The following is a 25,497-nucleotide window of genomic DNA, read 5'->3' as shown; positions in this document are numbered from 1 at the left end:
GGGTTGCATACGGGCATCATACGGACACTGAACGCCGTCAATCCGTTTCAGTGGGCATAGCAAGACGTATCGTGTTGCTTTTCATGTATGACGTTGTAATGGTTAGAGACCTTAATCCATCTAAAAACAACTAGAAACTAAAATGAAATGGTCATACTGTATCAATAAATTCAAGCTACTATCAGTTTTTCAAAATCTGAATAATCCCAAGACAATTGAGTCTCCAAAAAAATTGTCTATTATATATTTATGCTCCATTCATTTTATTTTTATACGTCTTGGTAGTAGCTTAAGCAATAATGATATCGTTATGCGGTGAATCGTTTACTGGCGGATACAACTCAAATACACGCAAGACGAAAATACTTTTTCTATTTTATACGACATATTGATATTATGTGTTGAAAAACATCTTTTTCGGGATATAAACGATCATTATAATTATTGTACATAGTGTAATAATAAATATAATGAATTAAATTAAAAAAAAGAGACTACATATTAACAAAACAAATAAAATAATAATCATTTTGAAAAAAATAGCTTTTAGTGGTAATCTATTATATAGAAGCAACATTATTGTATACGTTTTTCTGGATAATTTACTACGTTTTTTGTGAAAATGACCTTGACTTTCCTACTATATCCCCGAAGTTCTATAATTATTTCAATGGCACATAAGTTTTCGAATAGTATTATGATTTATTCAATGAAATGGTTTTGGCAAACATTATTTTAAAAATTTATGTTTTTTTCCAGCTCTACTATGACGACTACTGAATCAGATGCGAAAAATGAAACACTGTACTTTTATAAAACTATCTCGATCGCTACTACAAATTTAACAATATTTGTCGAAGAGCAGAAAGAAAACTGGTGGGCATTATCAGCATTCGGGCTTGTGGTTGGTACAGCAGCTGGAAATATTTTAGTATGTCTCGCTATTTGTTGGGAAAGAAGACTTCAAAACGTAACTAATTACTTCTTGATGTCCTTGGCTATTACGGATTTGATGGTAGCCATTTTGGTGATGCCTCTAGGAATATATACACTCTTTCGTGGTGAGTCTAAAATTATCTTTTAACAAAAAATATTAGCAAAAGGAATAAATTGTATAATTTTTCATTAGAATAATTCTCCTCCAAAATTCTCTCTAAGTGTTGGTTTTATAAACCTCATTGTTACAATACAAAATATGGACATTTATAAATAACAATTCGTTTACTTGTAGCACATGTTTTTGTTCAGAATTACTTTAAAGCGAAACGAGCATTGACGAAATAAACCCCTTTCTAAATTGAACACGGTTTCTCCAATGAATAATATTACAATTCAATTTTTATACTTTAGAATTCAACTGAATTCGACAGTTAGGTATTAAGAAGACCTGATATCAGTTTCATTGACTCCCTAGCGTTATGAGGGGATGCAATGCATGGAAATAATCGAAAAGTTAATAAGACAATATACTTTATTTGAATAGTCAAAATGTCACAAATCTTTGACTGCAAAATCGAGTTGCTCGATTTTTGAAAAATTACCATGACACATTTATTTAAACGTAATTCGCACTTAAATGAATTGCCATGGGTTAATATTCATAAAATGATTGTTTTGTGAATTGTTCGAGGAAGGAAGAAGTACTCTCTTCTTATTTAAAGATTTCGATTTCAAATTTTTCTACTACCTAATAAACAATAAATGGGATCATAGCGCGGAGATACAACAAGAACTAATAAAAATCCTGCAGCCATGTTCTTAACCATTATCTGCGTATGAGGATGGCATGATGTTCCTGTTCTCCGCTCTTATAAGGCGTAGAGTCATAGACGCTCTGAAAAAATCTGCTCAAACATTTGGAAACGTTGGAGATGTAGGATTATCGCTGTTTTTTGAACATAAGTTTGGGGTATTACAGACATCGAGGTTCTTAAGACCATGAGAACAAAACTTTGGAAATAGTTAACACTATAAATCAACATGAATTTGAATGCTCTTATCATGTGATGCGTAACCCTGTAAAGTACGATCTTCACTTGGTAAAATAATGGACATTTTCGGAGGACAACATTGTGGTTGAAAATCTTTCGTTAGTGATTCGGAAAATCAACAAATCAGCTATTCCATACAGCAGTAAATAAAGCGATGATGGTCAATCTGAAGTCAAAGTTTCGATAACCGTCACGGAACGCAAAGAAGTGAATAAAATTAGTGAGATGGAAAAATCCGATCGTACATCGCATCCTCCTGTGCCGCTATGCAACAGTCAATACCCTTTGGGTGTGACATTTTGGAGATAAATTGATCATAAAGTTTTATACGAAATCAAAATATGGAAATGTAATTTTTTAAAGTCATTTAGGATGTTCATTGAAACACAAATATGCTAAAAACAACAACAATTGAAACTGTACCGACAATGAACCAACAAATCGATGTTTGTCTGTTTAAAAATGTTCCTGTTTAACTAATGTATGAGAGCATTGTTGTGGTGGCGAATTATTCGTCTTCTGCTATTGGTTTTGAACAGTTCTGGCAAACAAATGCTGGTGTACCCTTCAGAATTGACCGTTCTATGTAGCTCTGATGGAACGGTGGTGACATGTACAGTTATTACGAGAAAACAGGCGACCATTTGCTTGGAAGTGCATAGATTCATGATTTGTCGTCGCACGCAAATGATTTAATTCCATTTCTTGACCAAGAAGAATGTTTCAAGTATCTGTATGACAACACGTTCTGGTTCAGATTCGACATATTGGCATCAGTGTTGCTATATCTCAAAACCATCGTATAATATAATAATAATAATTAAAAAAAGCCTACATTTTGATTTGCGACAGAAGAATAGACAACACTGTAATGTTTTGTGTGAAGTTCCATTCTCGGAGATTGTACTATATTTCCAGATTTGATTCTCTGGATGGCCAACCAACAAAAATCAAAAATTGTCTGCGTTTGAAGGAATTGGTGGTATGAGTGCTTTTGAATTTTCACGGTTTGAATGAAATTTCATTCAGTGTATATACGGCATGCCGAATGCCCCTTTTAGCTATTTTTTCCGAGTCACGGAACACGCGACATGAGGGTATCACGTGCCTGTGATGCCTCATGTGATAAGTGACAACTCATTATTTACGATGAAAAAAATTTGATTCCAATTCTCAACTTTCATATATTTTTCATGAAAATTTGTGATGAATCGTTATAAAAACATAACATGAGAAATGTGCACTTGAATATGTTAAAATTTACATATGTATATGCGCGTACATTATAATTGTTTCAAACTGTTGTTTCGTTGTCACATTCTTTTACTATAATCTATTGTCTTATACTCGAGCTCGATCATCAAATCGAAAATACATTGAACTCTTCTTAATTGGAATTAGAAGTCATTCACTTAGAGTTTATAAAAATCATTCTTTTCAATCTGTCCCGTGATACTCTTTTAGTGTTATATTCTATACATTCCAATTCCATTCGATAACGAGATCTTGTCATGAACATAAACAGTTATTATATCATTAATAATATTATTGTTACCTACAATACAATTTTGCCGTGATAACGATCCATTATTTTCAAACTGTCGAACCATTTTCTTATAGACATAACAGTTGGTGGTCTTTTATGAAAGTTTCTAAGGACCTTTAACTTGTTTATACATCAGATTTAGTTATGGGAAGGTTAAGGATAAACATTCGCTTTTTTTGTATCAGGAAAAAGCATTGTGAAATAATTTGGATATAAGAAGTAGTACATTTGGGTTGGAAATTGTATGGGATTTATTGAGAAATATTTCTACAGTGTGGGCACAAAAAATAGTCCAGCCCGATATTTGGCATTAATCGTTAGATATATATTCTAAGGTAGATATATTTTTAACACAAAGATAGATGTGATTTGTCCTCCTCTTCATACCAATTCTTGAACCCTTCTTTCTAAATATTGGTTTCCTCGTAACTTTTATTAACCAGGGAAATCTCGCTAGAATTTCCGTCACTCCAGAACTAGCAAGTGAGAATTTCTCCCACGGTGCTGTATTTGAATAATTTCACCGTAAATTGATGTATTTGAACATTTTATATCATTTTGTGATGTTTATCGATAAAAAGAATGTGATATAGTTCATATCCTAACTAAATTTCTTAACCCAAATGTATAAATTGTTTAAATATAGTTGAAAAGCTTCAAAAAACATAAGTATCAAATATCAACACTTATCTTTTCTACAAAAAGTAATAAATGTTCAAAAAAATTTTTTTCTACTAGAGAAAGCTTGCTATTCAATATCAGTACAATTTACGCAACTGTATACAGTGTGGGCCTGACAAATGGGTGTGTTTTGCAAGTACCACAAACAAAAAGCACAGAATTCGTCTCCAACCTTGTTTCTTCAGTATTCGAGTCAACACCTGTAATTCTTTTCATAGCACTACGATTTTGAGGTTTCATATTATATACATCCGATCTGGTAATATGGTGCGATTACATCAAACTCAGTGCCAGTTCTTTCGAAAAACCGTCCTTCCGATCAAATTGCAGTATTTGCTTTATAAATGATCTGGCTGTAGATGCCACTTGTATTAATCATTTCGAAAAATTGGTCATTGGCCATTTTCAAGACACCCTAGCTACTGAGTGACAGGCTCTCATTTCATCCACAATATCGACACCCCCTTTTGTCAAGTTGTAAAATGTTATTACTTCGTGCTTGGCTAAAGCTCCGGTGCTCTCATCATTAAAACAAATTTTTAGCGTTACAGCCCTTGAAGGGGATAACTATGCAATGAAATAAAGTTTGACTTTATTGACAATATTTACTATTGAAGACCTCCCTGGAATAACGGTGTAAGCAGCTTCATTTAAAACACGTTTTTCCAATTTTTTTTGTTAGAACTACAACTTCGTAAGTTCGTTAATTATTTATTAAAATTAAGTATGAGACTTGTCGGATCAAACAGAAAAAAACACATATGTTTTCGAAATAAAGTGCTTTATTAGTTTATTACACAAAAAGGAAAAGATATTGTATAAAATCTTTGTAAGTGACAAACTTAGTGTTAAATACATATTTAAACGTTGAACCTAACAGAAAATCCTAAATTTATAAGATAATTATAAATGTAAGCTCGAATTAAAATATTAATAATAGTTCACTCTTCTTCACTTGGCAAAGTTAGAAAAAAGTTCCACACCACATTCATCGTTTTCCTACTTGCCAGCAATGGTCCTGGTTTACCAGGTTTTTCTAGTCCTTTTCTCGTCACATAACTTTTTCCTACTTACCTTTTCACTGGGACTCTCTCCTATATTCGGACCAGTGAAGCCTTCCCGGATTTCCCCATTTTAATAGGTCTAGATAAATTTTCCGTACTTTCAGACCTCGAGATTTTCAGCTTTTGAGTGCTACAACCGACTAAAATAGACCCATAAACGCATTTTAATGGATTTCAGAAATTATCGATGAAATAATACTAACATTGAAAAGGTTAATATGCATTTTTATTGTCCTTCCTTTCTTTTTTGCCCTTATATCGCTATTTTAAACCGGTGACAAATAACAAATGCGTGGTTCATTTCTAAATGATCCAGACGTTATTCCACTCATGAGCAAACTTGCTAACACGTCCCACCACTTACTGTTAAATTGTTGTCACGCGATAGCAAATTACCAGCCACGTGCTCAGGTCAAATTGAATGGTGTTCTACTGAAATCGCCGATATGCCAAACCTGTCGATGACAATGTTTTTCCAGGGAGATCTTCAATGATTATAAGCTAAACAATATGCTCTGACTTGTCATAGTTTTAATTTTATTTTTTTCATTCACGATATTTATTACTTCCAGTAGGTTGAACAGCATTTAATATACAAAATATGGTTTTTATACAAAAACTGACCTTCTTTCAAGATTGTTTATAATTACGTAGAAAATTAATTTAATCATTATTTCAAGATTACTGCACACTGTATGTGTGTTATCATTATTTTTACTTAATTATTTATTCACATTTTCCTCATTAGTCTAAAGTGGCTTTTCGCGTTCGCCGTCAATGTTTAGATTTGTGATGGTTGAACAATGCCCCGTACGTCAAAATTACTTAATGACCTGGATGAGAACAAAAGGAATATTGATTGAAAGCGAAGATATAATCTTGGTTTGGCCTAAGTTAAATTAATGAGAACCTAAATATATGTTCTACTGATCTAGAAATCGCAATATTTTTTCTCTAGTATGCATTTTTGTGATTACATTTCGTTTGTTACTTAAATAGCGGTTAGAAATTATGCAGATTTCATAGTTATTTATAGTTAATTCCAAACCTTGCTTTATTCTCAAAAAATTGTTACAATTTGTAGACAAAAGCTTGTAAAAACTGAAAAACAAACATAAAAATCACTAAATAAAGATACAAATAAAATAAAATTTCCATCTACAGAATAAAACCACAATGAGTAACAAAATTACGGGTAAAAGTAATTAGTAATAATTAGTAAATAAGTCCATAGCAAAAATAAAAGCAGTATGCAGCATGTCCGAAATTAAATATTATTATTAGAAGTCGTTTGCAGAGTAGAAGGCACTTTCCAGTAAATATGCCTTGAAATTATTGCGGAATGCGGAAGATGATTTGACTTCAATTGGCAAGTAATTGTGCATTTTCTTTGCATTGTAAAATATTGAACCCTTAACTAATTCTGAACGTGGTAAAGGTCATGCTTCGCGTTCCTAAGTGGATAGCCGTGCAACGACCTTTCTGAAATTGAAGAAGGGGGCTTACGAATTAGGCAAACGGATTCGAAGATGAATAAGGAAGGAAGATTCAGAATTTTTAAACTTTTGAAGGAGTCCTTGCAGTGAGCCCTGCTGTTAAGTCCGAGTAAATATCTAACAGCTCTCTTTTGTAGTTTGAAGATTCGCTCAAGTTGAGTCGTACCACACGTACCCCAAAGGAGAAGAGCATATCTGAGATGCGGCTCAATAAGGGCATAATAGACTGTTCAGGAGGTGAATAAAATCAGATCTTTGGAAATTGATCTCAGCGCAAAACAGGAGTACCTCGATTTTTTAGATAAGGTGGTAATATGTATGTAACTCCAATTTCAAGAAATTATACAGATTCAACGATGTCAATGGTGGTGGCTGCAATGTATTTTTATATGATAAAACTTTGGTTTTAGAAATGTTGAGACAGAGAATTACACCATGATTTAAGGGTGATTAGGTCACTAGATATGGTTCCATGAAGTACCGTGAAATCAGGGTTGCTCCAAGAGAAACCAGTATCCTCTGTAAATAGACTTATTTTATCACTGATGTCTAGATGAGAGATGTCGTTTATAAACAGAAGAAACAAAATAGACTGCTGGTAAGGTATGACTTAACCATGCGAGAGGTGCTCTCCTAAAACCGTAGTTCTGCAATTTGTTGATTAGAATATTATGATTAACACAATCGAAAGCCTTAGAAAAATCACAAAGAGGTGTTGCAGTAGAGTGATGGCTGTTTAGGCTAGAGTACACATTATTGAGGAGGAAGAATATATTATCATTTGTGCATTTATTAAACAAAATTCTTTCATAGGATTTGCTATTTCCATTGACATTTTTACAATAGTAGGATTCATGTATTAAACGACTAATTTCACATAAACCCTATCATTTTTCACAGCATTCTTTCAGAACATTCACAGACCTGCTGCCTCTTTTGTGATGAAAATTTATCTGCAACTCCAACAAATATCGGATTTCATCGAATAATTGGAAATTGAATAGTTGACGTATATTCAATTATATCTGATTGTTCTAAAAAGTTTTTAATGGCTCCTTTAGGTATGCTGTTGGCATTTGAAAATGATGAAAATATATTTTCTCTAACGTGATGACAAACATTCCAATACCGAAGGCATGTATTTTTCTTGCAACACACTCATGCAAAGTGGAAAACTCTCCAGGCTGTATACAATTGAAGGTTTAGTGCATTTCACAATATCAAAAACATATTGTGACAATCCACTGCCGCTTCTGGTTGAATTCTTAGAAATTGTAGACTAGCGTGAAATCAACTTCGAATAAAATAAGAATAAAACTCGAAACAGCTACTATTGCAGTACAGAGTCGTCATTTTAATAAATATTCATGAAAAATCAGTTTTAATTAATACAAACTTAAAATCTAGCATAAAAAACATCATAACGAGCAGGTTTCTTTCTAATGGCTGGGCTTTGGCCTTCTATATGTCAGAAATGGTGTCAAAATATTTCTTTTCCAGTACATCTCTCATTTGTTGCATGGTGCTATTTATGGTAAGACAGGTGGATATGAAAAATAGGAAGAGTCCTAGCGAACAAAAATTCGAGAATCAAAAGCGATGAAGACAATAACCATGACCGTGATTTTAACATTCGATTGACGGCTCTTTTTGAATCGAGGTCAGTCCCACTTCGTCTTCCAGTGAGAATTTTGGCAATGAAATCCAGTTTTGAAATGAAGATGATCTTAATTCCATGTAAATTGATTTTCATGGAAATTAAAACATCAGATTATCTGTTTACTAATCAGTCAAAAGTCTTAGGAACAATTTCTTACTTATTCGTCTAATTTGCAAATCATTTGCTGAAATGCTTTAGCAGAACAAATTTCAACATTTCGTGATATTTTTCGAACTCGAACCAAAATTTTCTGTTGATGGTTTTTCAAAATTCACATTCTACCGACTATAGTAACACACTAGCCAGTCGGAATAATTTCAAAGTTACCACTAATTAGATGTGGGTGTCTAAGGTACAAATGGACATTTGTAGCTAAAAATACTTCAAGATATACCATATTATCAAATTTGACCTTGCAGTATCTTGAAATACGTTGAATTTCGACGTGTTTTTTTCGACTTCAGCCCATTTTTAAGTGCCATTCACTAAATTCGGCTACGTCGATATTGTAAAAAATCTATTTCGCAACCTCTGCTTGACGTTGTTTTTGCAAACATTCCTTTTGGTATGAGCGAAAACATTAACTAAATTATGTTAGGTATATCCATGTTGAGAGCCTCTGCTATCTTCTAGTTGTATACATACCGATTTTTGAGCAAACAGAAAATAGACGACGACTTCACAACCTTCATTGAATACTTTGTGCCATTCAAATACTTACCTACCGAAGAAGACTATCCAAATTATTTCTGAAAGCATTCCAACTATTCAGTTGTAGTAATTTTATTGAAAACACAAAATATTGCTCATTTATTTTTCCATAGTCGATATCGCCAGATAAACTTTTGGCGTTGTTAACTGTTTGCAAAGTTTGAATGTATCAGTATGGTCAAATTTCAGTAGACCAAGTAAAAAGCAATCAAGCCTTATCACTTCAAGTTAAATCTATTCGGAAGGTGAAAGAAATAGTGACAGAATGTTCCTTATCAAAATAATATCGTTATTAGAGCATTTGAGAAAATTTTGTTCTTTACGAATTACACACCCGACTAAATTTTTGTCTAAAAAATGAGCAAAGTGTTTTATATAAATTTACTTTCTATCTACTTTCTAAGTATTAGTAATTGCTACTTTAACTGGCTTTCGTTGCCGTTCGTTACTGTTATCAGACCAAGTTTTTTGACGAGTGTGAGAAAAATGTACGTCAATATAGGTAAGGGGTCGACTTTTAGATAGTATTCCTTTATCCCTATTTAAAACATCGCTTTCAATTCTCTCATGTTATATCGCTCAATCAGTTTTTTCCGGATAGTTTTTAATTCATGACAGCAAAAACCTATATCACGTATAACTTGACGTCGACCCCAAGACCCCGAAATCACCCCAAGATCCCGAAATAAAAGTAACGCTATAATCAAACAACTCAATTCACAAACTTATTTTTAAAAACAATTTATTGAACAATTTTGAGAATTTAATAGATATATAAAGTTACTTTTGGTTTTAATAATCTGACTAGCGTACTCGACGAATATAAAACTATTAAGAGCTTAGTATCAGTGTACAAACTCCCACAAATACTGAATCCTATCGTATACGATAAGAATTATAAGTTATTATAAAATTAGTGAATCAGTAAATAAGAATCAATAGTTGAAGAAAATCGTTAATGGGGTTCATTTTGACAATTTATAAACCTGACGTAAATATGAAATATAAACAATTTATTGGTGATGATGAATTTAATTTAATTTAAGAGTTCATAGTTATAAATAAGTAATTGATAATGGTGCGCCACTGTGATAAGTGACACTTTAAATCACTTAACTCCTCCCTTCATAAGTTCAGAAAATCTGGGTTCCCAGTTTTTCTGAGTTCTTTTTTGTATTATTAGGATATACAGGCCATTTTTATATTTCTTCCATGTTGCGAAGCTTCCTGATTTCAGGTAAACAGTTGAAACTGACGATTCTTACAGGTTTCAGGAACGATTTCTCTTTTACAAATATGGTATTTGTCTTTTGGGATCTTACTCACTTTGGGCCAATTAAATATTTCAGTTCAAAAATTTTATTACCAAAAACAATTTATTAAACAAATTGAGAATTTAATTAGTGAATAAAATAACTAGATTATAATATTTATAATCTGTTTACCGTACTCGACGAATATCAAACTATTAAGAACCCAATATCATGTACAAACTGCCTTAAATACTAAATCTTATCGTATATAATGTTATAATTATAAAATCAGTAGATAAGGATATTTATACTACTCGTCTACCATTTTCCGCGTGGGGCAAACACATATTAACCACATTGTAAACAACCTAAAAAAAGAGATTTATGTAAAAATGCCAACTTTTTGTGAAGTCGTGGATTGCTCTAAAAAGGCTAATAGGGACTAAGTTCGTTTTTTTTGCATTCCCAAAAGCTCACAAAATGGGGAAAAAATGATGGCATTAGCCAAGAACGACGTGAATGTTGGATACGAGTGTTGAAGGGGGATGAATTTTTTAGCGATTGCTTTTTAAATAATATGAAAAATTATGTAACTTACTTTGTATCAGGTGAACATATTTATAAAAATAATGATTTTCTTACAAAGTTTAGTGATTAGGTACTTTAAAAAGTGTTCAAAGATTACACAGAAGACTGTTTTCAAGAAGTTGGAATAATAGTATATTTTGTGATTTAAAGGCACTTTGGGCCAGATTGATGGTTCTGTATATTTGTAAACTAAGCAAAACTTTTTTCTAACGAAGATATGTTTTATTTAGTTTACTAAAAACAGATATCTCGCTTGCTCATACATTGAGACGAATAGATTTTTCATTTCCTTCAGGTGAACCAGCCAAACTTGAAGAGAGGTATATCCCTGATTAGCAGCCTTCTTCAAATATGAGATATATCACTACAAAAAGTCAAAGTAGTTCTTTTCCATGCTCTGGGCAAACACATCTATCACAAATCCAACTTAATTCTATTTGTAAGCTTGTAATGACTTTTAAGCCTTTAACTGGTCACCAGTGTAATAGCTGTGACTAAAAATTGAATAGTTCAACATGTCCAGTATGCCTACATTTGATAAAAAGCACGTTTTTTGATAAATCACCAATACTATACAAATCTACATTGATAATTATTCTTATTTTTTCACCATACCGCGATTTGTCGACTACTTTAAGGGTATGGTAATAGTCACTTAAAGCCATAATGTGGTAATTTCTAAAATAAAACGCACTCAACACTATATATAAGGACAATAACGTGACCTGAAATAACCTTTAAATCTGAAATAAATATGAAATTTGAACGTCATAAATAAGTTATTGTTCATGGTGCGCCACTTTGAATCACCTAACTCTATTATCAATACCTACATTTTTTGACTTGTTACATTTTTTTTGTTTGTCACGTAATTATGCACCTTTCACTTTTTACAATACTTTTACCTTGTTTAATTTTTGTAACTATGCCTAACGCCAACCCCTTCCCTGTTTTTTCTAAATAAATCCATGACTGTGCGTTTGAACTATAATGCTTAATAAGCGATAGGAATTCCATATTAAATATGGAAGTTTGATTTGATAAAAAATGTTTACTTATTACTCTGTTAACGATTTATTGCTGTTACAATTGTCTGCATTCATGACCAATGCTCAAAGACAAAATGAAATTAGATTAGGTGTATGCGATGTACAAGCATAAATAATTGCTGCTATAAAAATTAAATTTTCCATATTTTTTATCACACCTCATATGTGTAATCTGGAATGTGCTTTGAATAAATTCGCTTTTTAAATTATGTTTTGCGAGATTCTACTTCCATGAGTTTATTGGAAGCAGACAATTTTATATATATTAACTGACTACATGAGCTATGCTACACTCTTTGATCTCAATCTTCAATTGCTTATATAAAATTTGTTTTAACAAAATGTAAAATAGCAGCTATTAGATTGAAACGTTATTATAAAGAGCTTATTTTCAAATATTGAAAATCAATCTATACTTTAGGGAGTGAATTTTCATTCATATCCTCTTGAATATTTTTTCATTGCACACGATTTTAGTACTTGAATTATTCAATACCTATTCAAACTTTTACTGTGTATTTCTATTTTTTAAGTGTATTCGGGTAATCAGTCTGAAGTTTAATGCAGTCTTTCAAAATTAATGACCTCAAATAATTATTGTAATAAAGCAACCTAGACTGACCCCATTTTGTGATTAAGATAATAAATAAACCGATTTATGTCTTCTAAGGGTTGAGGTAAAAATTAAATGATATTACTACGATATAATTATATTAATGACAACCTTTATTCACGAAACAACAGAAAAGTGTTTTAAAGATAACTGATATACGAAGTTTGTCCCAAAAGTATTGAACCTACCTCCATAACTTTGCATTTCCATTGGCTTCCGGAGCTACTTTGGGACCGTGCGAAGGAAGATTGTAGGTCTACGTGATTTGTACAATATAGCTATAATTCTTGATACAATTCCTTTGATCTGATATTTCTGTTATTTTTTACACTCAAAAACGCGACAATCGAAATAAGAGGCATATTTTTTAAGTAAGTACCGGTTTGGAATTAAAAAAAGAAATGCAAAGATATCGAAATAATTTTATTTTTACATGAAAGCCCGTACCTTAATCTACTTTTCTACATAAGTTTCGTGAATTTTGAGGCACTTGTCATAACGTGGCACCAGTTTTTGAATACCCTCCTCATAAAATTAGCCACATGTGGACGGGCATTGTCATGCAGCAAAACAATACCCTTACTCAACTTGCCACGTCTTTTGTTCTGGAATGCACGACGTATTGATTGTCTCATTACGAGGCCGAAACTCCACTAGCAATTCTCCTATTCTGTCCCAAAAAACTGTGCACATGATTTTCCGGGTAGAAATTGTTTGCTTAAACTTCACTTTTTTGGGTGATGATGAATGTCGCCATTCCATGGATTGTTGTTTCGATTCTAGTGTGACGTATTTCGTCACCAGTAACAATTTGGTCTAAAAAATCTTCACATTCATTGTGGTACAATTTCCGGTATTTCAAGTTCTCGGTCACAATGCGATACAAAACACTACGAGAATATTGAGGAAAGTAGTCACACAATTTGTAAAGCGTCTGTTTTCTCTTACCTTTTCGTCCACTTTCTGCCCCAAATCTTCATTAACGACCGAAGGGCGCCCACTCCGTTCTTCATCATGCACATTTGTACGACCATCTTTAAATGCTCTCACCCATTTCCTGACAATACCATCACTGATAATATTTTTTCCGTAAACTTCACAGATCTCACGATGATTATCAATCAGTTTTACGCCTTTACCACTAAAAAATCGTACTTCACAATTTGCGGGACTCACGATGCATCTTAAGCACTTAGTAAACATCGTACACAATGAAGAATCAGACTATAATGGCACCAGTGCGTAGACAAGAGATGTAGGTAACCAGCGCGCATGTGCGAAGCGCCGACCTTGGGATTGCGGCGGCGGAATCGCAAAACGGTACTTACTTAAAAAATATGTATTGTATCTTATGGTTCGCTTTCTTCATTTTTCGATAAACTTTTTATAACGTTTAGCTTTTTCTGTAATCTTGTTCCATTCTTGTTGTGGATCTTGTGTGTAACGTCTCAATTTTTTAAAATCTACCTTCCATTGGTTGCTGTATTTATACGTATCCATATCATTTTAACTTCGTAGATTTTCTATATTTAACTGTGTCTTGCTCCTTCTATACTTATTATCTATTTCTTTGGCCCCAATATTTTTTAGTGGCTTTTTTCGACTACGCTAAAGTTTTCTTTTTCTTTTTCTCTCTGCTTCGTAGGTGTAATAGCTATTTTGTAATATTTTTAGCCTGGTACATAAATCTTTGATTATATTAGCAGGATGCTTTAGTTCCAGAATTTTTGTGCGGTCTTTCATTTCTTCTGATGTTTTATTTACAATTATGCCTACTTGAATTTATTTACTTTGACAAAGCTGTACTCTTCTAATCATGATAAAGTAATGAGAAAAAAATATATATTTCCAAAACCATTACAAAATAATTAGAATTGAGAATTGGGAAACATATGACGTAAAAATGCCATCTGGAAGTTGTATTATGATTTCACTTAATCAAACAATTGATTTAAAGAACAAGGTTTACAAATAATGTCATCGATAACGATAGAATATCTTAATACGAAACATTTGGGGATTTTATTAAGCAAATATTTATTCAGTACAACGTAGATTTGATATAAAACAAAAGACTACGCCCGAAGTCAATTGAAAAATCTTTTGATCTGATTTTATTTTATGAGTTCACTTGACACAAAATCACGACCACCCTAAAGCATAACTTCCAGTCGATATTAGAATATGATGATGTACGGCAGATTTTCCTAGAAATAATTGAATATTAGTGGTTTTATTATACTTATATAAACATGTTTTTTTTAAGTGAAACTCAGAATAATTAACTGCTCTATTCAAACAGTATTTTAACCTTACGTAACTAACATGTTCAATTGTAACATACAAGCTAACCTCAGTCTACGAGACTTTTAGATGAAAATAGCACATCGCTGGAAGGTATAGTATTGATAATGTATCATTCATAGTAGAATCAGGGAAAATGAAGCATTCTTATACATTATCATTTTCTTTATTTATCATACAAATTTCTAGAGAATTAAAGTGATGAACTTAAGATATAAACGGAAAATTTATTATTATTGTAGTAGAAACGAAAATGAGGATTCCGTAAATGTCAGTCTTTCAATCCTAATTACTGACTTTTTACTGTTGAAATTAGTCCATGATTTCAATAGATTCTTTGCATGCTGGCGTTACATGTTCCAAACACATAATTTTTTTGTATATACCGCACTTGTATTTGATCTCTATATCAGCCGTATATAGAATATGGTGGAGCCTCATTTGTGGTGTCATAAATTTTGTAGATTATCCCAAATCTCATCTTTATTATCTTTGATCTATGATCAAAAATGAGAACAATAATTAGATTCTTATTTTAGATTCTAATACTCAAATTAATGGTGTGATTGTTAGTAAATGCATGGATTAATCAAAAGAAATGGAACCCAAATTATGAAAATACATTGGAATGTGGTAATTTTCACTGGCGGAAACATTATAACTTATTCATAAATACGTCTGAACAATAAATCATTGTATCCTTGAAAAATCATTATAAGATGAATTATTCAAGTATTATAAAATTATAATGGAAATCGTTATTTTTTCTGGTGTCGCTACACTCTATATCAGGACATATTTAATGTCTTTTCTATTATCGAGAGATTAAAAATTTAATTATGTCATCCAGTAACGTGGTCTGCGAATGGAATAAATACTTTCTTTTAATCTTTTAATGTATTTATCTATTTTATGCAAAACAGTCAAACATGACGAATTTTTATTTCAAAATTTGACATAAAATGGTCATCTTATATTGAGTAACAGATAAACTGGAATGTAAACGAAGCTGGATTCGCAAATTAAATTGTTTTACAAAAAAAAAAACAATTTGTATGAATGATGCATTGATTGATTCAGTGTAATAGAACTCAGAATGCTCGATAAGTTTACAAATGAATTTGTTAACCCTCCGTTGCTTACGCGGCGTCTACAAGACGCCAGGGAACCTTCTTTTTCTAGTACCGGTTGAAAGCAATTCAATGGCGACTTCTCCCACGCTGTACCTTCTACATTTAGACTGAAGAATATTCAGAGCGATTGGTCACAGTTAATATACACACGTTGAAAGTGCAAAAAATTGCACTTTATCTTACAAAGTGTACGTTTTGACGACAAAGACAACAGAATTGACAGGAGAGTCATTGACAAACTTGCTCCTATTAGGCAAATATTTGAGTTTTTTATTGTAAATTGTCAGAAAAACTATTGAGTTACAATTAATGAAATTTTACCGGCATTCCGAGGCAAATGTCCATTTAGGCAATATATAACTACTAAGTTTGGCATAAAGATCTTATCCGAAGTGGATGGAAGAACTTATTACACCTACAACTTGGAAATATACGTGGGGAGGCTCTTACCAAATTGATAATAGTGCTAGCTCGACAGTGAAAGGACTGTGCGCACCAATTTTTGATTCTAGGAGGAATGCCACCGGAGATAACTGATTTAATAACCGACTTCCAAAAAAATCACAGACTTAGTTATGTCAGAACCATCAGAAAAAAACAACGACAGCTTCCACCGAGCTTTGTGGCAGTACATGGTCGAAATGAATATACATCAAAGTTCGCTTTTCAAGAAACTTTGACATTTGTTTCCATTCCAAAAAAGAATAGGAATGTTATTCTACTTTCCAGTATGCATCACGACTCAGACATAGACCCGGCAACAGGTATAAAGAGAAAGCCAGATATCGTAACATTCTATAACCAAACGAAATTGGGAGTTGATATCGTCGTGCTACCTACGAAGTCTATAGGAATACCAACCGTTGGCCCATGCACAGTATTTTATATATTGTTAAACTTAGAAATAAAATCGATGGATTGTACAAAAGGAGAAGAAAAATACAATACTGCGGGTACTAATAAAAGTGTCCTGCAGGCTACCATGACAAAGTCTCAACCAGAGAATTCAGGATATTCATGGAAGCGATGCTACATTAGCGAAAGGGGAAAAAATCGCATTACTTGATACAAATGCGTAGAGTGTAATAAGTTCATTTGCCTGGAACATGCGAAAAAAATTTGCTTCGTTTGTGCTGCATAAATGTAACTTTTCGTAGTTAGTTCGCTGTATAAAAATTGGAGCGCCTAACGGAATGTTAAAAATAAACTAGTGTTGACAGTGAGTATTGGGAAAAGTGAATTATAATATAGTTTACGTAATATTAATCTAAATACTGTGCTGAGACGATTAATTTACGTCATAATCAGATGAAAACAACAATTGTCATTATAACTAACGATATTCATTCTTTAAAGTACATTCAAACAACAGTTTTTCGTCGTTAGTTTTGGATGTTAACTCTTCGCAATTGAATATAGTTTGAATGTATTATGGCATGACATATTTTTTAAATAAGCCAGCATGTATCCAATTTGTATCACTATTTCTCAAAAAAACATCATCGGTTAAATAATAGTCACCTATACGTTGTGAAACAAATTAGAATTCCTGCTTAAAAAAGATCCTGTATATACATATAACATTCCCAATATGCAAAGAATATACGGTATATCATATATATTCCAGGTATAATCACGTATATTCATCTGTCTACATACTCGTTATATACATAATAGAAAAATTAAATACTGATAACCTCATAACAAGTATATGATTTTTTCATACAAAAAATATTCTTCATTTGTTGATACCTACATACAGGAATTTTTATAGTATTACCGGAAATTTGAGTAAAAGGTACGTTTTTTCAGGTTGGTACCTGTGTTATATCTAAATTTACATTTTTGATCCATTCATGTATAATGTATATCTAAACTAAATGTTTTTCTGAGTATATATTTGTTTTATTTCTTAATACCCTATGAATATTCATAGTATGTACTGGTTATGTGAGTAGAAAGTATATTATTTCAGGTATATACATCTTTTCAACATACAATATACATAATTATTTGAAGCATTTATTTGTGTATCTATAATATAATAATAAATGTGTAGGAAATTAATGCTGGTCATATACAGTCGTTTTATGCATGAAATATTCATTATTTGTATATATCGTAGGTCAATAGACAAGTTGGGATTTTAGCTAATATCCCAGGATAATAGGCAGTTGACTGACGGCATGCCACGTATGCCCATTCTCCCGGATTATTAGCTAAATGCCGGGCAATAGATTATTCGTTTTTATTATTTATTTTTTGCATGTCAATCAATCATTTAGTGCAACCCGTCGAGGCTTGGTGACATTATGATTCACATTTTATTTTTAAAACAAGAACACCGGTTTGTTCCACATTGTTTACCTAACCTAACCATTTTTTTTTTGGTGTGGGTGGGAAAATCTTCGAAAGACGCCTTCGAAGGTGTCCAAGGTGTGCTGGATTCGTCCGCTAATCGGACGCCTACCAGCTAAAAATCCACCCTCTTCTCCACCGACGCGTGCGGTACCGCTCTTAGCGAGCATCGCTTCACACGCGCCGTCTGTGCCTTCTTTCTCCTTGTCCCCAACTCCGGTTTCGCGCACCTGTGGACAAGGAGTTTGTGTTAATCTGGAGATCTACGAGATTATTTTGAGATAATAGGGGAGGTTCAGACGGAAATTCCTACCCTATTTGTGTAATAATAAATAAATAAGAAACGTAAACAGTTAAAAAACCTATATCTATTGTATAAATAAAATCCCTAAGCCTAATTGTATAAATAAAAATATAATAATAAAAAAGTGTAAAAATTCCCAAACCTAATTGTATATATAAAAAGCCTTACCTAACCTAACCAGTCTGAGCATGAGCTTTTAAAATATTCTCATAATAATCACACACAGTAAATAACAGCATCTGTTTGTTTTTTTCTTTTTACGATTACGTGACATTCATTTTCGATTTGCAATAGTTCATAGTTATTCACATAATGATAGTGAGTATTGTAAGCTTTGGGTCCAGCTTCTCTGTCTGGAGGACTAGCGAGTAAAATTTGCTTTACTTTGTCGAACTGTTTTTTATCCCATATACCGCGATTACCTTTCTGACTATTAAACAATTTGGCCTTGTCCAGTCCCAGGAGAATAGATAAACGATTGGTCATTTTTCGACGAATAATCTGTTGTCCGGCATTTAACTAACTGCCTATTATCCTAGGATATTAACTAAAATCCCAACTTGTCTATTAACCTACGATATATATACAGTTTCCAAACATATAATGTGAGTTTTTCTACAAGACAGTTATAATACTTATAATAGTCATAACTTCAAAAAGTCAAGTTTCAAAAACCTGATAGATGGCGCTAGCTACGTCGTCTGCATTAATGTTTGAGTCTGTTCACTTATGAAAAAATGAAACTTCAATAACCCACTATATCAGTCTCGTAAGATATGATAGCTTTTCAAAAAAAAAAAATACTTTGTTATCGTACACAAATATGAATAATGTTTATTTCCACGATCTATTTGTGAAGTGATATATTTTATGTATATATCTAGAGAAAATATGAGGTAAGTTTAATGAATATAAATGACACGTACATAGTGAATATATTTGGTACAAATATCTCAGAAACTGGAATATACGTATGAAGCATTATTTGGATATATACAGGATGTATTGATAAATAAGGAAGGTGGGATGTATATATCGAAAATATACCTTGTATATTTAGAATTTTTTAGATATATGCTCAACGTACACCATGTATATTGTCTACTACATGTAACTCTAGTGGCAATATGCTAGAACCGTGTATACATAAATAATTTGTTTGCTTTTTACTCTAACTTCCAAAATATTTTGCAAATATTGTCTTTTCTGAAAAATTATCTTCTTTTTGTCTATAAACATAAGAAGTAATATTTGACCTGCTACTATAGTATGAAAAATATATGCTGATTATGTCTTTAGACTAGAGGATCTGAATTTCGTTAAAGCAACACCCAATTTTAATTTTTCTTCCGATGCTAATCGAAATCCATATATAAGGAGGTTGAATAAAAATTATTAATTCTTAAATTCTCATTGAATGTGATTGTAGAATTTGAACAATTGATTCAATGTTCCGTAGGATTTATGAATAAACTATAACTAGTTGTGTGCAATGGAAGTGACATCGTCACAGAAATTTATTGAGTCTAAAAAGATTAACAAAGGGAGTGTAAGATGAACAGTACATGATTGTTTTTTAATGAACAAATTCCGAGCGTCAACAAGATATTCGCGGCTATTGAAGAAAACGACGTAATTCTCAACATTACGAAAATAATTGCCTGAACTCAATTAAACTTTGCTAAGCATAACAGGATAAATATATTGATCGATATAAATGCATAACCTGCACAACAATGATCTGCAAAAAAATTTCAATCAATCCCTGGCACTATTACTGGTGGTCTTGTGTAAACTGATGTCCTGAATCCAAATATCACTGCAGTTCTTTCCATCATCCACGATTTTCGGAGAAGTCCCGCATTTTTATTTTTACTACTTTAACCTATAATAACAAACTTATGCACATTGATTTCATTGGAAGAGATGAAAAGAACCACTTTAGCAGAAAACAATCATAAATACTGGAGATATATACCATTACTTAGTGCTTGCTTCTTTTCCACACTCTGAGGTACAGCTGTAATCCGCCAATATGGTTGCATTCCACTTCTCTGATAATTTCTTCTCCATATTAGCGATTTCTAAATCTAAACGAATCTAAATCAATACATATATTGAAGCCACCTTTTTTTATCGGACATAATTTCTACACTATGCTTATAAACCAAGAATCAAACTTTTATGTTCTGGAAGTTTCTTGAATAAATAGTTTTTATATCACTGATGAATGAATCAACACTTGCGTGATGATCTTGAAGATTACAAATCTTGTAGAAGTTAGATGGAGGGGCTGTTTAGATTATAGTGTATTGTAATGTGCTGAAATGCCGAGAGATTTTGTGAGAATAACTTAGACTCAAATTCTAAATCCACCAAATTTAAAATCACGGACTAAAAAGTTACGCCAGCTCTTGGAGTAATACTTTTAGTACTTGAAACTTCCCGACGAGGGACTGAGCTTTCACAATGTGAGAGCTCTGTTTTATCGCTGACTTGCTTCTATCCCAATTCAATAACTACTAAACAACTCTCATTATATTATAAATTATACTCTACTGCTTGGAAACAATATACAAAACTGAAGGAAAAAATCTTTTCAATAGCTACATTTTCGACGTAATTCTTGATACACTTGATCTTTATTCATAACTTATAAAAATATAACGATGATGCCAAAATTATAGTAGTTTATTGTTTAAGGTATAAAAATGTGAATAAAAAGATTGTCATATTAGAATTATATGCCTTGTCATTATTTCCTTTATTTAAAGAAGTCTTGAAGACCAATTGTAGACAGATTTATGTGTTAGTACGGTTCACATAAAGTGTTTTTTTAGAAGAATGTCGATTTCTTATTTTTTTTAAATTGACACTAAAAATAGTTCTAGGACAAAAAGTTTTTTTTATAAAACATATATAGGAATGTAAGTTGCGCTCTAACCATGCAGCTTTTAGAAACTTTTTTACATTCGAAACTTCTATTTGCGCTAGTTATATTATCGAAGAAGGTAGTGAAGTAAACAAAGTTCGATAACTTGAGCTTACTGTATACACATCAACAAAACAATATACAACGGAAGATTAAACTACGTCGCGCGTGCTGAATCTCTGTAAACGGCGTTCCGAGATTATTCCAAACGTCTCACCTGGGTTGGTTTAAGTATGTAATATTGGGTTTTCCTAAAAAGTGGGTTAGGTACATTAGAGAGGATTTATTTAATTGTATGCTACTAGACCACTAAGAAGGTTTCTTGGAACGACTCACCGATAACTGGGTCAGGTATTGGGGAGTTAGGGGTGGAAGCATTATTGTTTTCTTGAGGAAGTTGTGAGTAGAAATGTGTACCTGTATTGAGTATTTTTAAATAATTAAGTAAAGGTACATGGCTTAATGGCCACACCTCATTTGGCAATAGATTCAAATAAATGATTTATTTACAAAACATCGTTATTAATATTATAAAATAAAGCTACTTTGATGAAAGATAATATTAGACAAAAATTGCTTAAGTGAAATCATGAAGTTTGATATAAATATTCCGTAACTTACAAGAATCAATTTTTTTTTAATTTTAATTAACGTGTGTCGACAACTAAAATCATTGACACATGATACAGTAATGATAAAATTATTAGCTATAACTACGACTCCTCAACCTAACCTTAACATTAACAAACTGTTTGGAAACATACATTAAGAACTTATATTTTACCATATAGACCAATGTCAAATATTGGATCAGGCGTGGAAACTGTTTCACGTTATTTAAACTTTTTTGTAGCGAACTTCCTAGCTGGTGGCTACAACGCTTATAGTAGTTTTGTGGACAACTTGTTAGTATGTGGTTCACTGTGGTATTTTGGAGTGCTGCGTATAACAACTAAGTCTCTACGACTCAAGGGAGATATGTTTCTGAAGTCGATGGACCGTTGAATTTCATGTAGCTTAGTGCTGCAGCTTGCCCAGTGGTATGCCTATCGGTCGCGTATATAATGCCTCATGCTAGCTATGATTGTTGATTTATATCCAGTCGCTGTGGAAGTTAGCCAGCGAAGCTTCTTTTGCAGCTTGATCTGCAAGTTCATTCCCATGTATGCCAGTGTGAGACGGTACCTAGATTAACGTAATTGTAACACTCGAGCTTGCAAGACAATCAATGGAGTCATCAACATTTTGAATGATAGGGTTTACTGGATATATTTGTCTAATAGAGTTTATTGTTGTGAGTCTGTACATATAGGTGATTGTTGTTTGTCCTCAGCGAATAGGGAGTTCAAGGCTTTGAAGATTACCTATAGTTCTCCTGTGACCTCAGATCTAGATGTATCAATATACAGAATATTATTATAGTGAGTGGAATTGATAATATTTTGAAATCTTTGTTTCAGTATGTCGCTGTGTGTTCCATGTTTAGAGAATATGTTAAGATGTATTAAATTTAGAGATGGGATATGAATGAGGGCTGTTTCGGATAGGTTGATATTGAATATGAGTGATGATAGGATTATTGGAAGTGATGGAGTGTAAAGTTAAAATTATTGGTGTCAGATGAATGATTTATCAGAGGATAAACTTGATTATCAGGTTGTGCTGAAACTTATGCACAGTATGACATGAGAAGTAGTTGTTGTCTCAACCATAAAGGAGGTTCATTGGATTCACGATAGATGCTTTCAGATGGGTTAGATTCAAAAGCTACAAGGTAAATTCTTGTAACTTCATTGTGAACAGAATTAAGAGTTTTTAAATCAGTTCTACTTGTTCACGAACGAGTGATTTGTAGAACCGTAGCAGGGTTTTTTCATTGAAGGTGACCCAAATTTTTGAAATTTATCTACAGCAATATTTTTTTTTTATTTCTTTGATTTGACCCTTTCAGGTTAAGTTACTATTAAAGATAAGACACAAATTTTTTTATAGAGTTATACAGTGGCAATTAAATAAATTGACTCACGTGGTATTATTTTTATCATTGTATCACTTTTTATTCTTATTAAAAGTGAGAAATTAATATTTTGATTGGAAGTAAAAAGATTAAAATGAAATTTGATTCGAAAATATCTAACCAAATAAGTTAAATAGAGCATGGTGAAAAGATGTCAAGTTCAAAATACATTGCTCGTTATTCACATAAAGTTAATCGATCAATTTTCAACACAATGGCCTCTTTATTCAATTAATTCGTTTAGTAGATTTCTAACAAAATAAATTCAATTATAAAATTAGTTGCATTCGTTCAAAGAGTCCTATTCTGTGCTAATGTTTTAACATCTTTCCACTATGGCCCTCGTTTTTCTACTACTTGCTTCGTTTTAAATCTGCTACTTCTTGTAATTCCTTTAATTTTCCTTAAAAATCTTATTTCAGGGGCAGTTATTTTGGTAATTTTATTTTGTTTCATTAGAACTGAGGATTTGTGGCCGTATATTATTGATCGAGACCTCAGGGCGTTATAAAATCTACTAGCTTTTCCAAATATTTGTTCTATTTCTTCATTAATTGTTCCTTATTTTCTTATGAACATGACTTATAAGTGTACCTCGTTACCTATAATTTAATGATTTTTGTCTTGTGTCTTTTTTCCACAAGACTAAAACATGGTTTTACTCGTTCTAATGTTAATTTCCATAGTAATTCTCTTTTTTTTAAGTATATTGATTATAATTTATCTACCTTCGGATGCGTTATTCTCATCGGTGAATAGTAGTGTTAATGTACATTTTATACTTAGTTTATGTGCATAGGTGTACAGAAAGTGTCTCATAAGTAATGTCGGTCTTCATATGTGAAAATTCCTTGGTCGCAATTTGTTTATTGATGCAATACGTTACTATAGATAGATAGATAGATAGATAGATAGATAGATATGTCCTTACTATTATAAATTATTCATAAATAATCGCAAACAGTTATTAGTACTTTGTACATATAGATATCATATTACCTTATTGTAATATGTGATTCATAAAATAATAGGAAGTTATTATTATTAAAATGGTTACATAATATGTGAAGATTAAGTTGGAATTTTTGGAACCGTTGGCAATATTCATACTGAACACACTGTTTATACTACCACTACACCAACACTCACAATTACACCGTCTGACGCGCGTTTCGGTAACCAAGTTAACGTCTTCAGAGACTGGAGGTAAACTATTTCCTGGGGTGGTGTAAACAGTGTATTTAGTATTTCAAGATTGGATTTTCAGTACATTTAAAAATTCATCTATTGTATAAAAGCAGTATTTCAGAAGAAAAGTTTTTATATTGAATAACTTGAAAATTCGTCATAGCAACCAGGATGCACGAAATATTTTAGAAATGTGTTGTACCATGTGACAGTCAACTTGTTGTTTTGTGTCGTTTTCAATCTAAATTTTGAAGATAGAAAGTTCTTATTATTTCTAGTGGAATAATCATGAATATCTTCATGTTTCGTCAGAACAAATTGTTATGTATTTCTATCAATATTTCTAAAATGTATGAGCACGGTGGCAATATTTCAAGTTTTTAAAGATTTCTCCACAATTTGTGTTTTTGGGTAAATGATCCTTATTACTGTTTTCTATAATACAAATATTTTGTTCACTGATGAGCAGTCACCCCAAAGTATAATACCATATGTCATATTGCCGTGAGAAAGTGAGTTGTCAATAACTTAATAGGTATGCAAACTTTCAACAAGACACGATAATTTTGAGCAAACGTGATCAACATGAGGTCCACAATTTAAAATGGT

General features: G+C 32.2%; 1 protein-coding gene across 1 annotated transcript in view; it reads left to right on the top strand.

Moving 5' to 3' along the window:
• LOC130441881 (5-hydroxytryptamine receptor-like) overlaps positions 1-25,497 on the top strand; it is a 366,379-nt gene that overhangs the window by 152,145 nt on the left and 188,737 nt on the right. The window contains exon 2 of the mRNA XM_056775706.1: positions 760-1,061. Coding sequence (XP_056631684.1) covers positions 767-1,061 — 295 coding nt within the window. The 5' untranslated portion in view covers positions 760-766. The remainder of the gene's footprint in view (positions 1-759; positions 1,062-25,497) is intronic.

Source organism: Diorhabda sublineata, chromosome 3 (genome assembly GCF_026230105.1).
Source record: "Diorhabda sublineata isolate icDioSubl1.1 chromosome 3, icDioSubl1.1, whole genome shotgun sequence".
Taxonomy (NCBI): Eukaryota; Metazoa; Arthropoda; class Insecta; order Coleoptera; family Chrysomelidae; genus Diorhabda; species Diorhabda sublineata.
The sequence above is the reverse complement of the archived record's forward strand: the minus strand, read 5'-3'. Positions and strand labels throughout refer to the sequence as shown.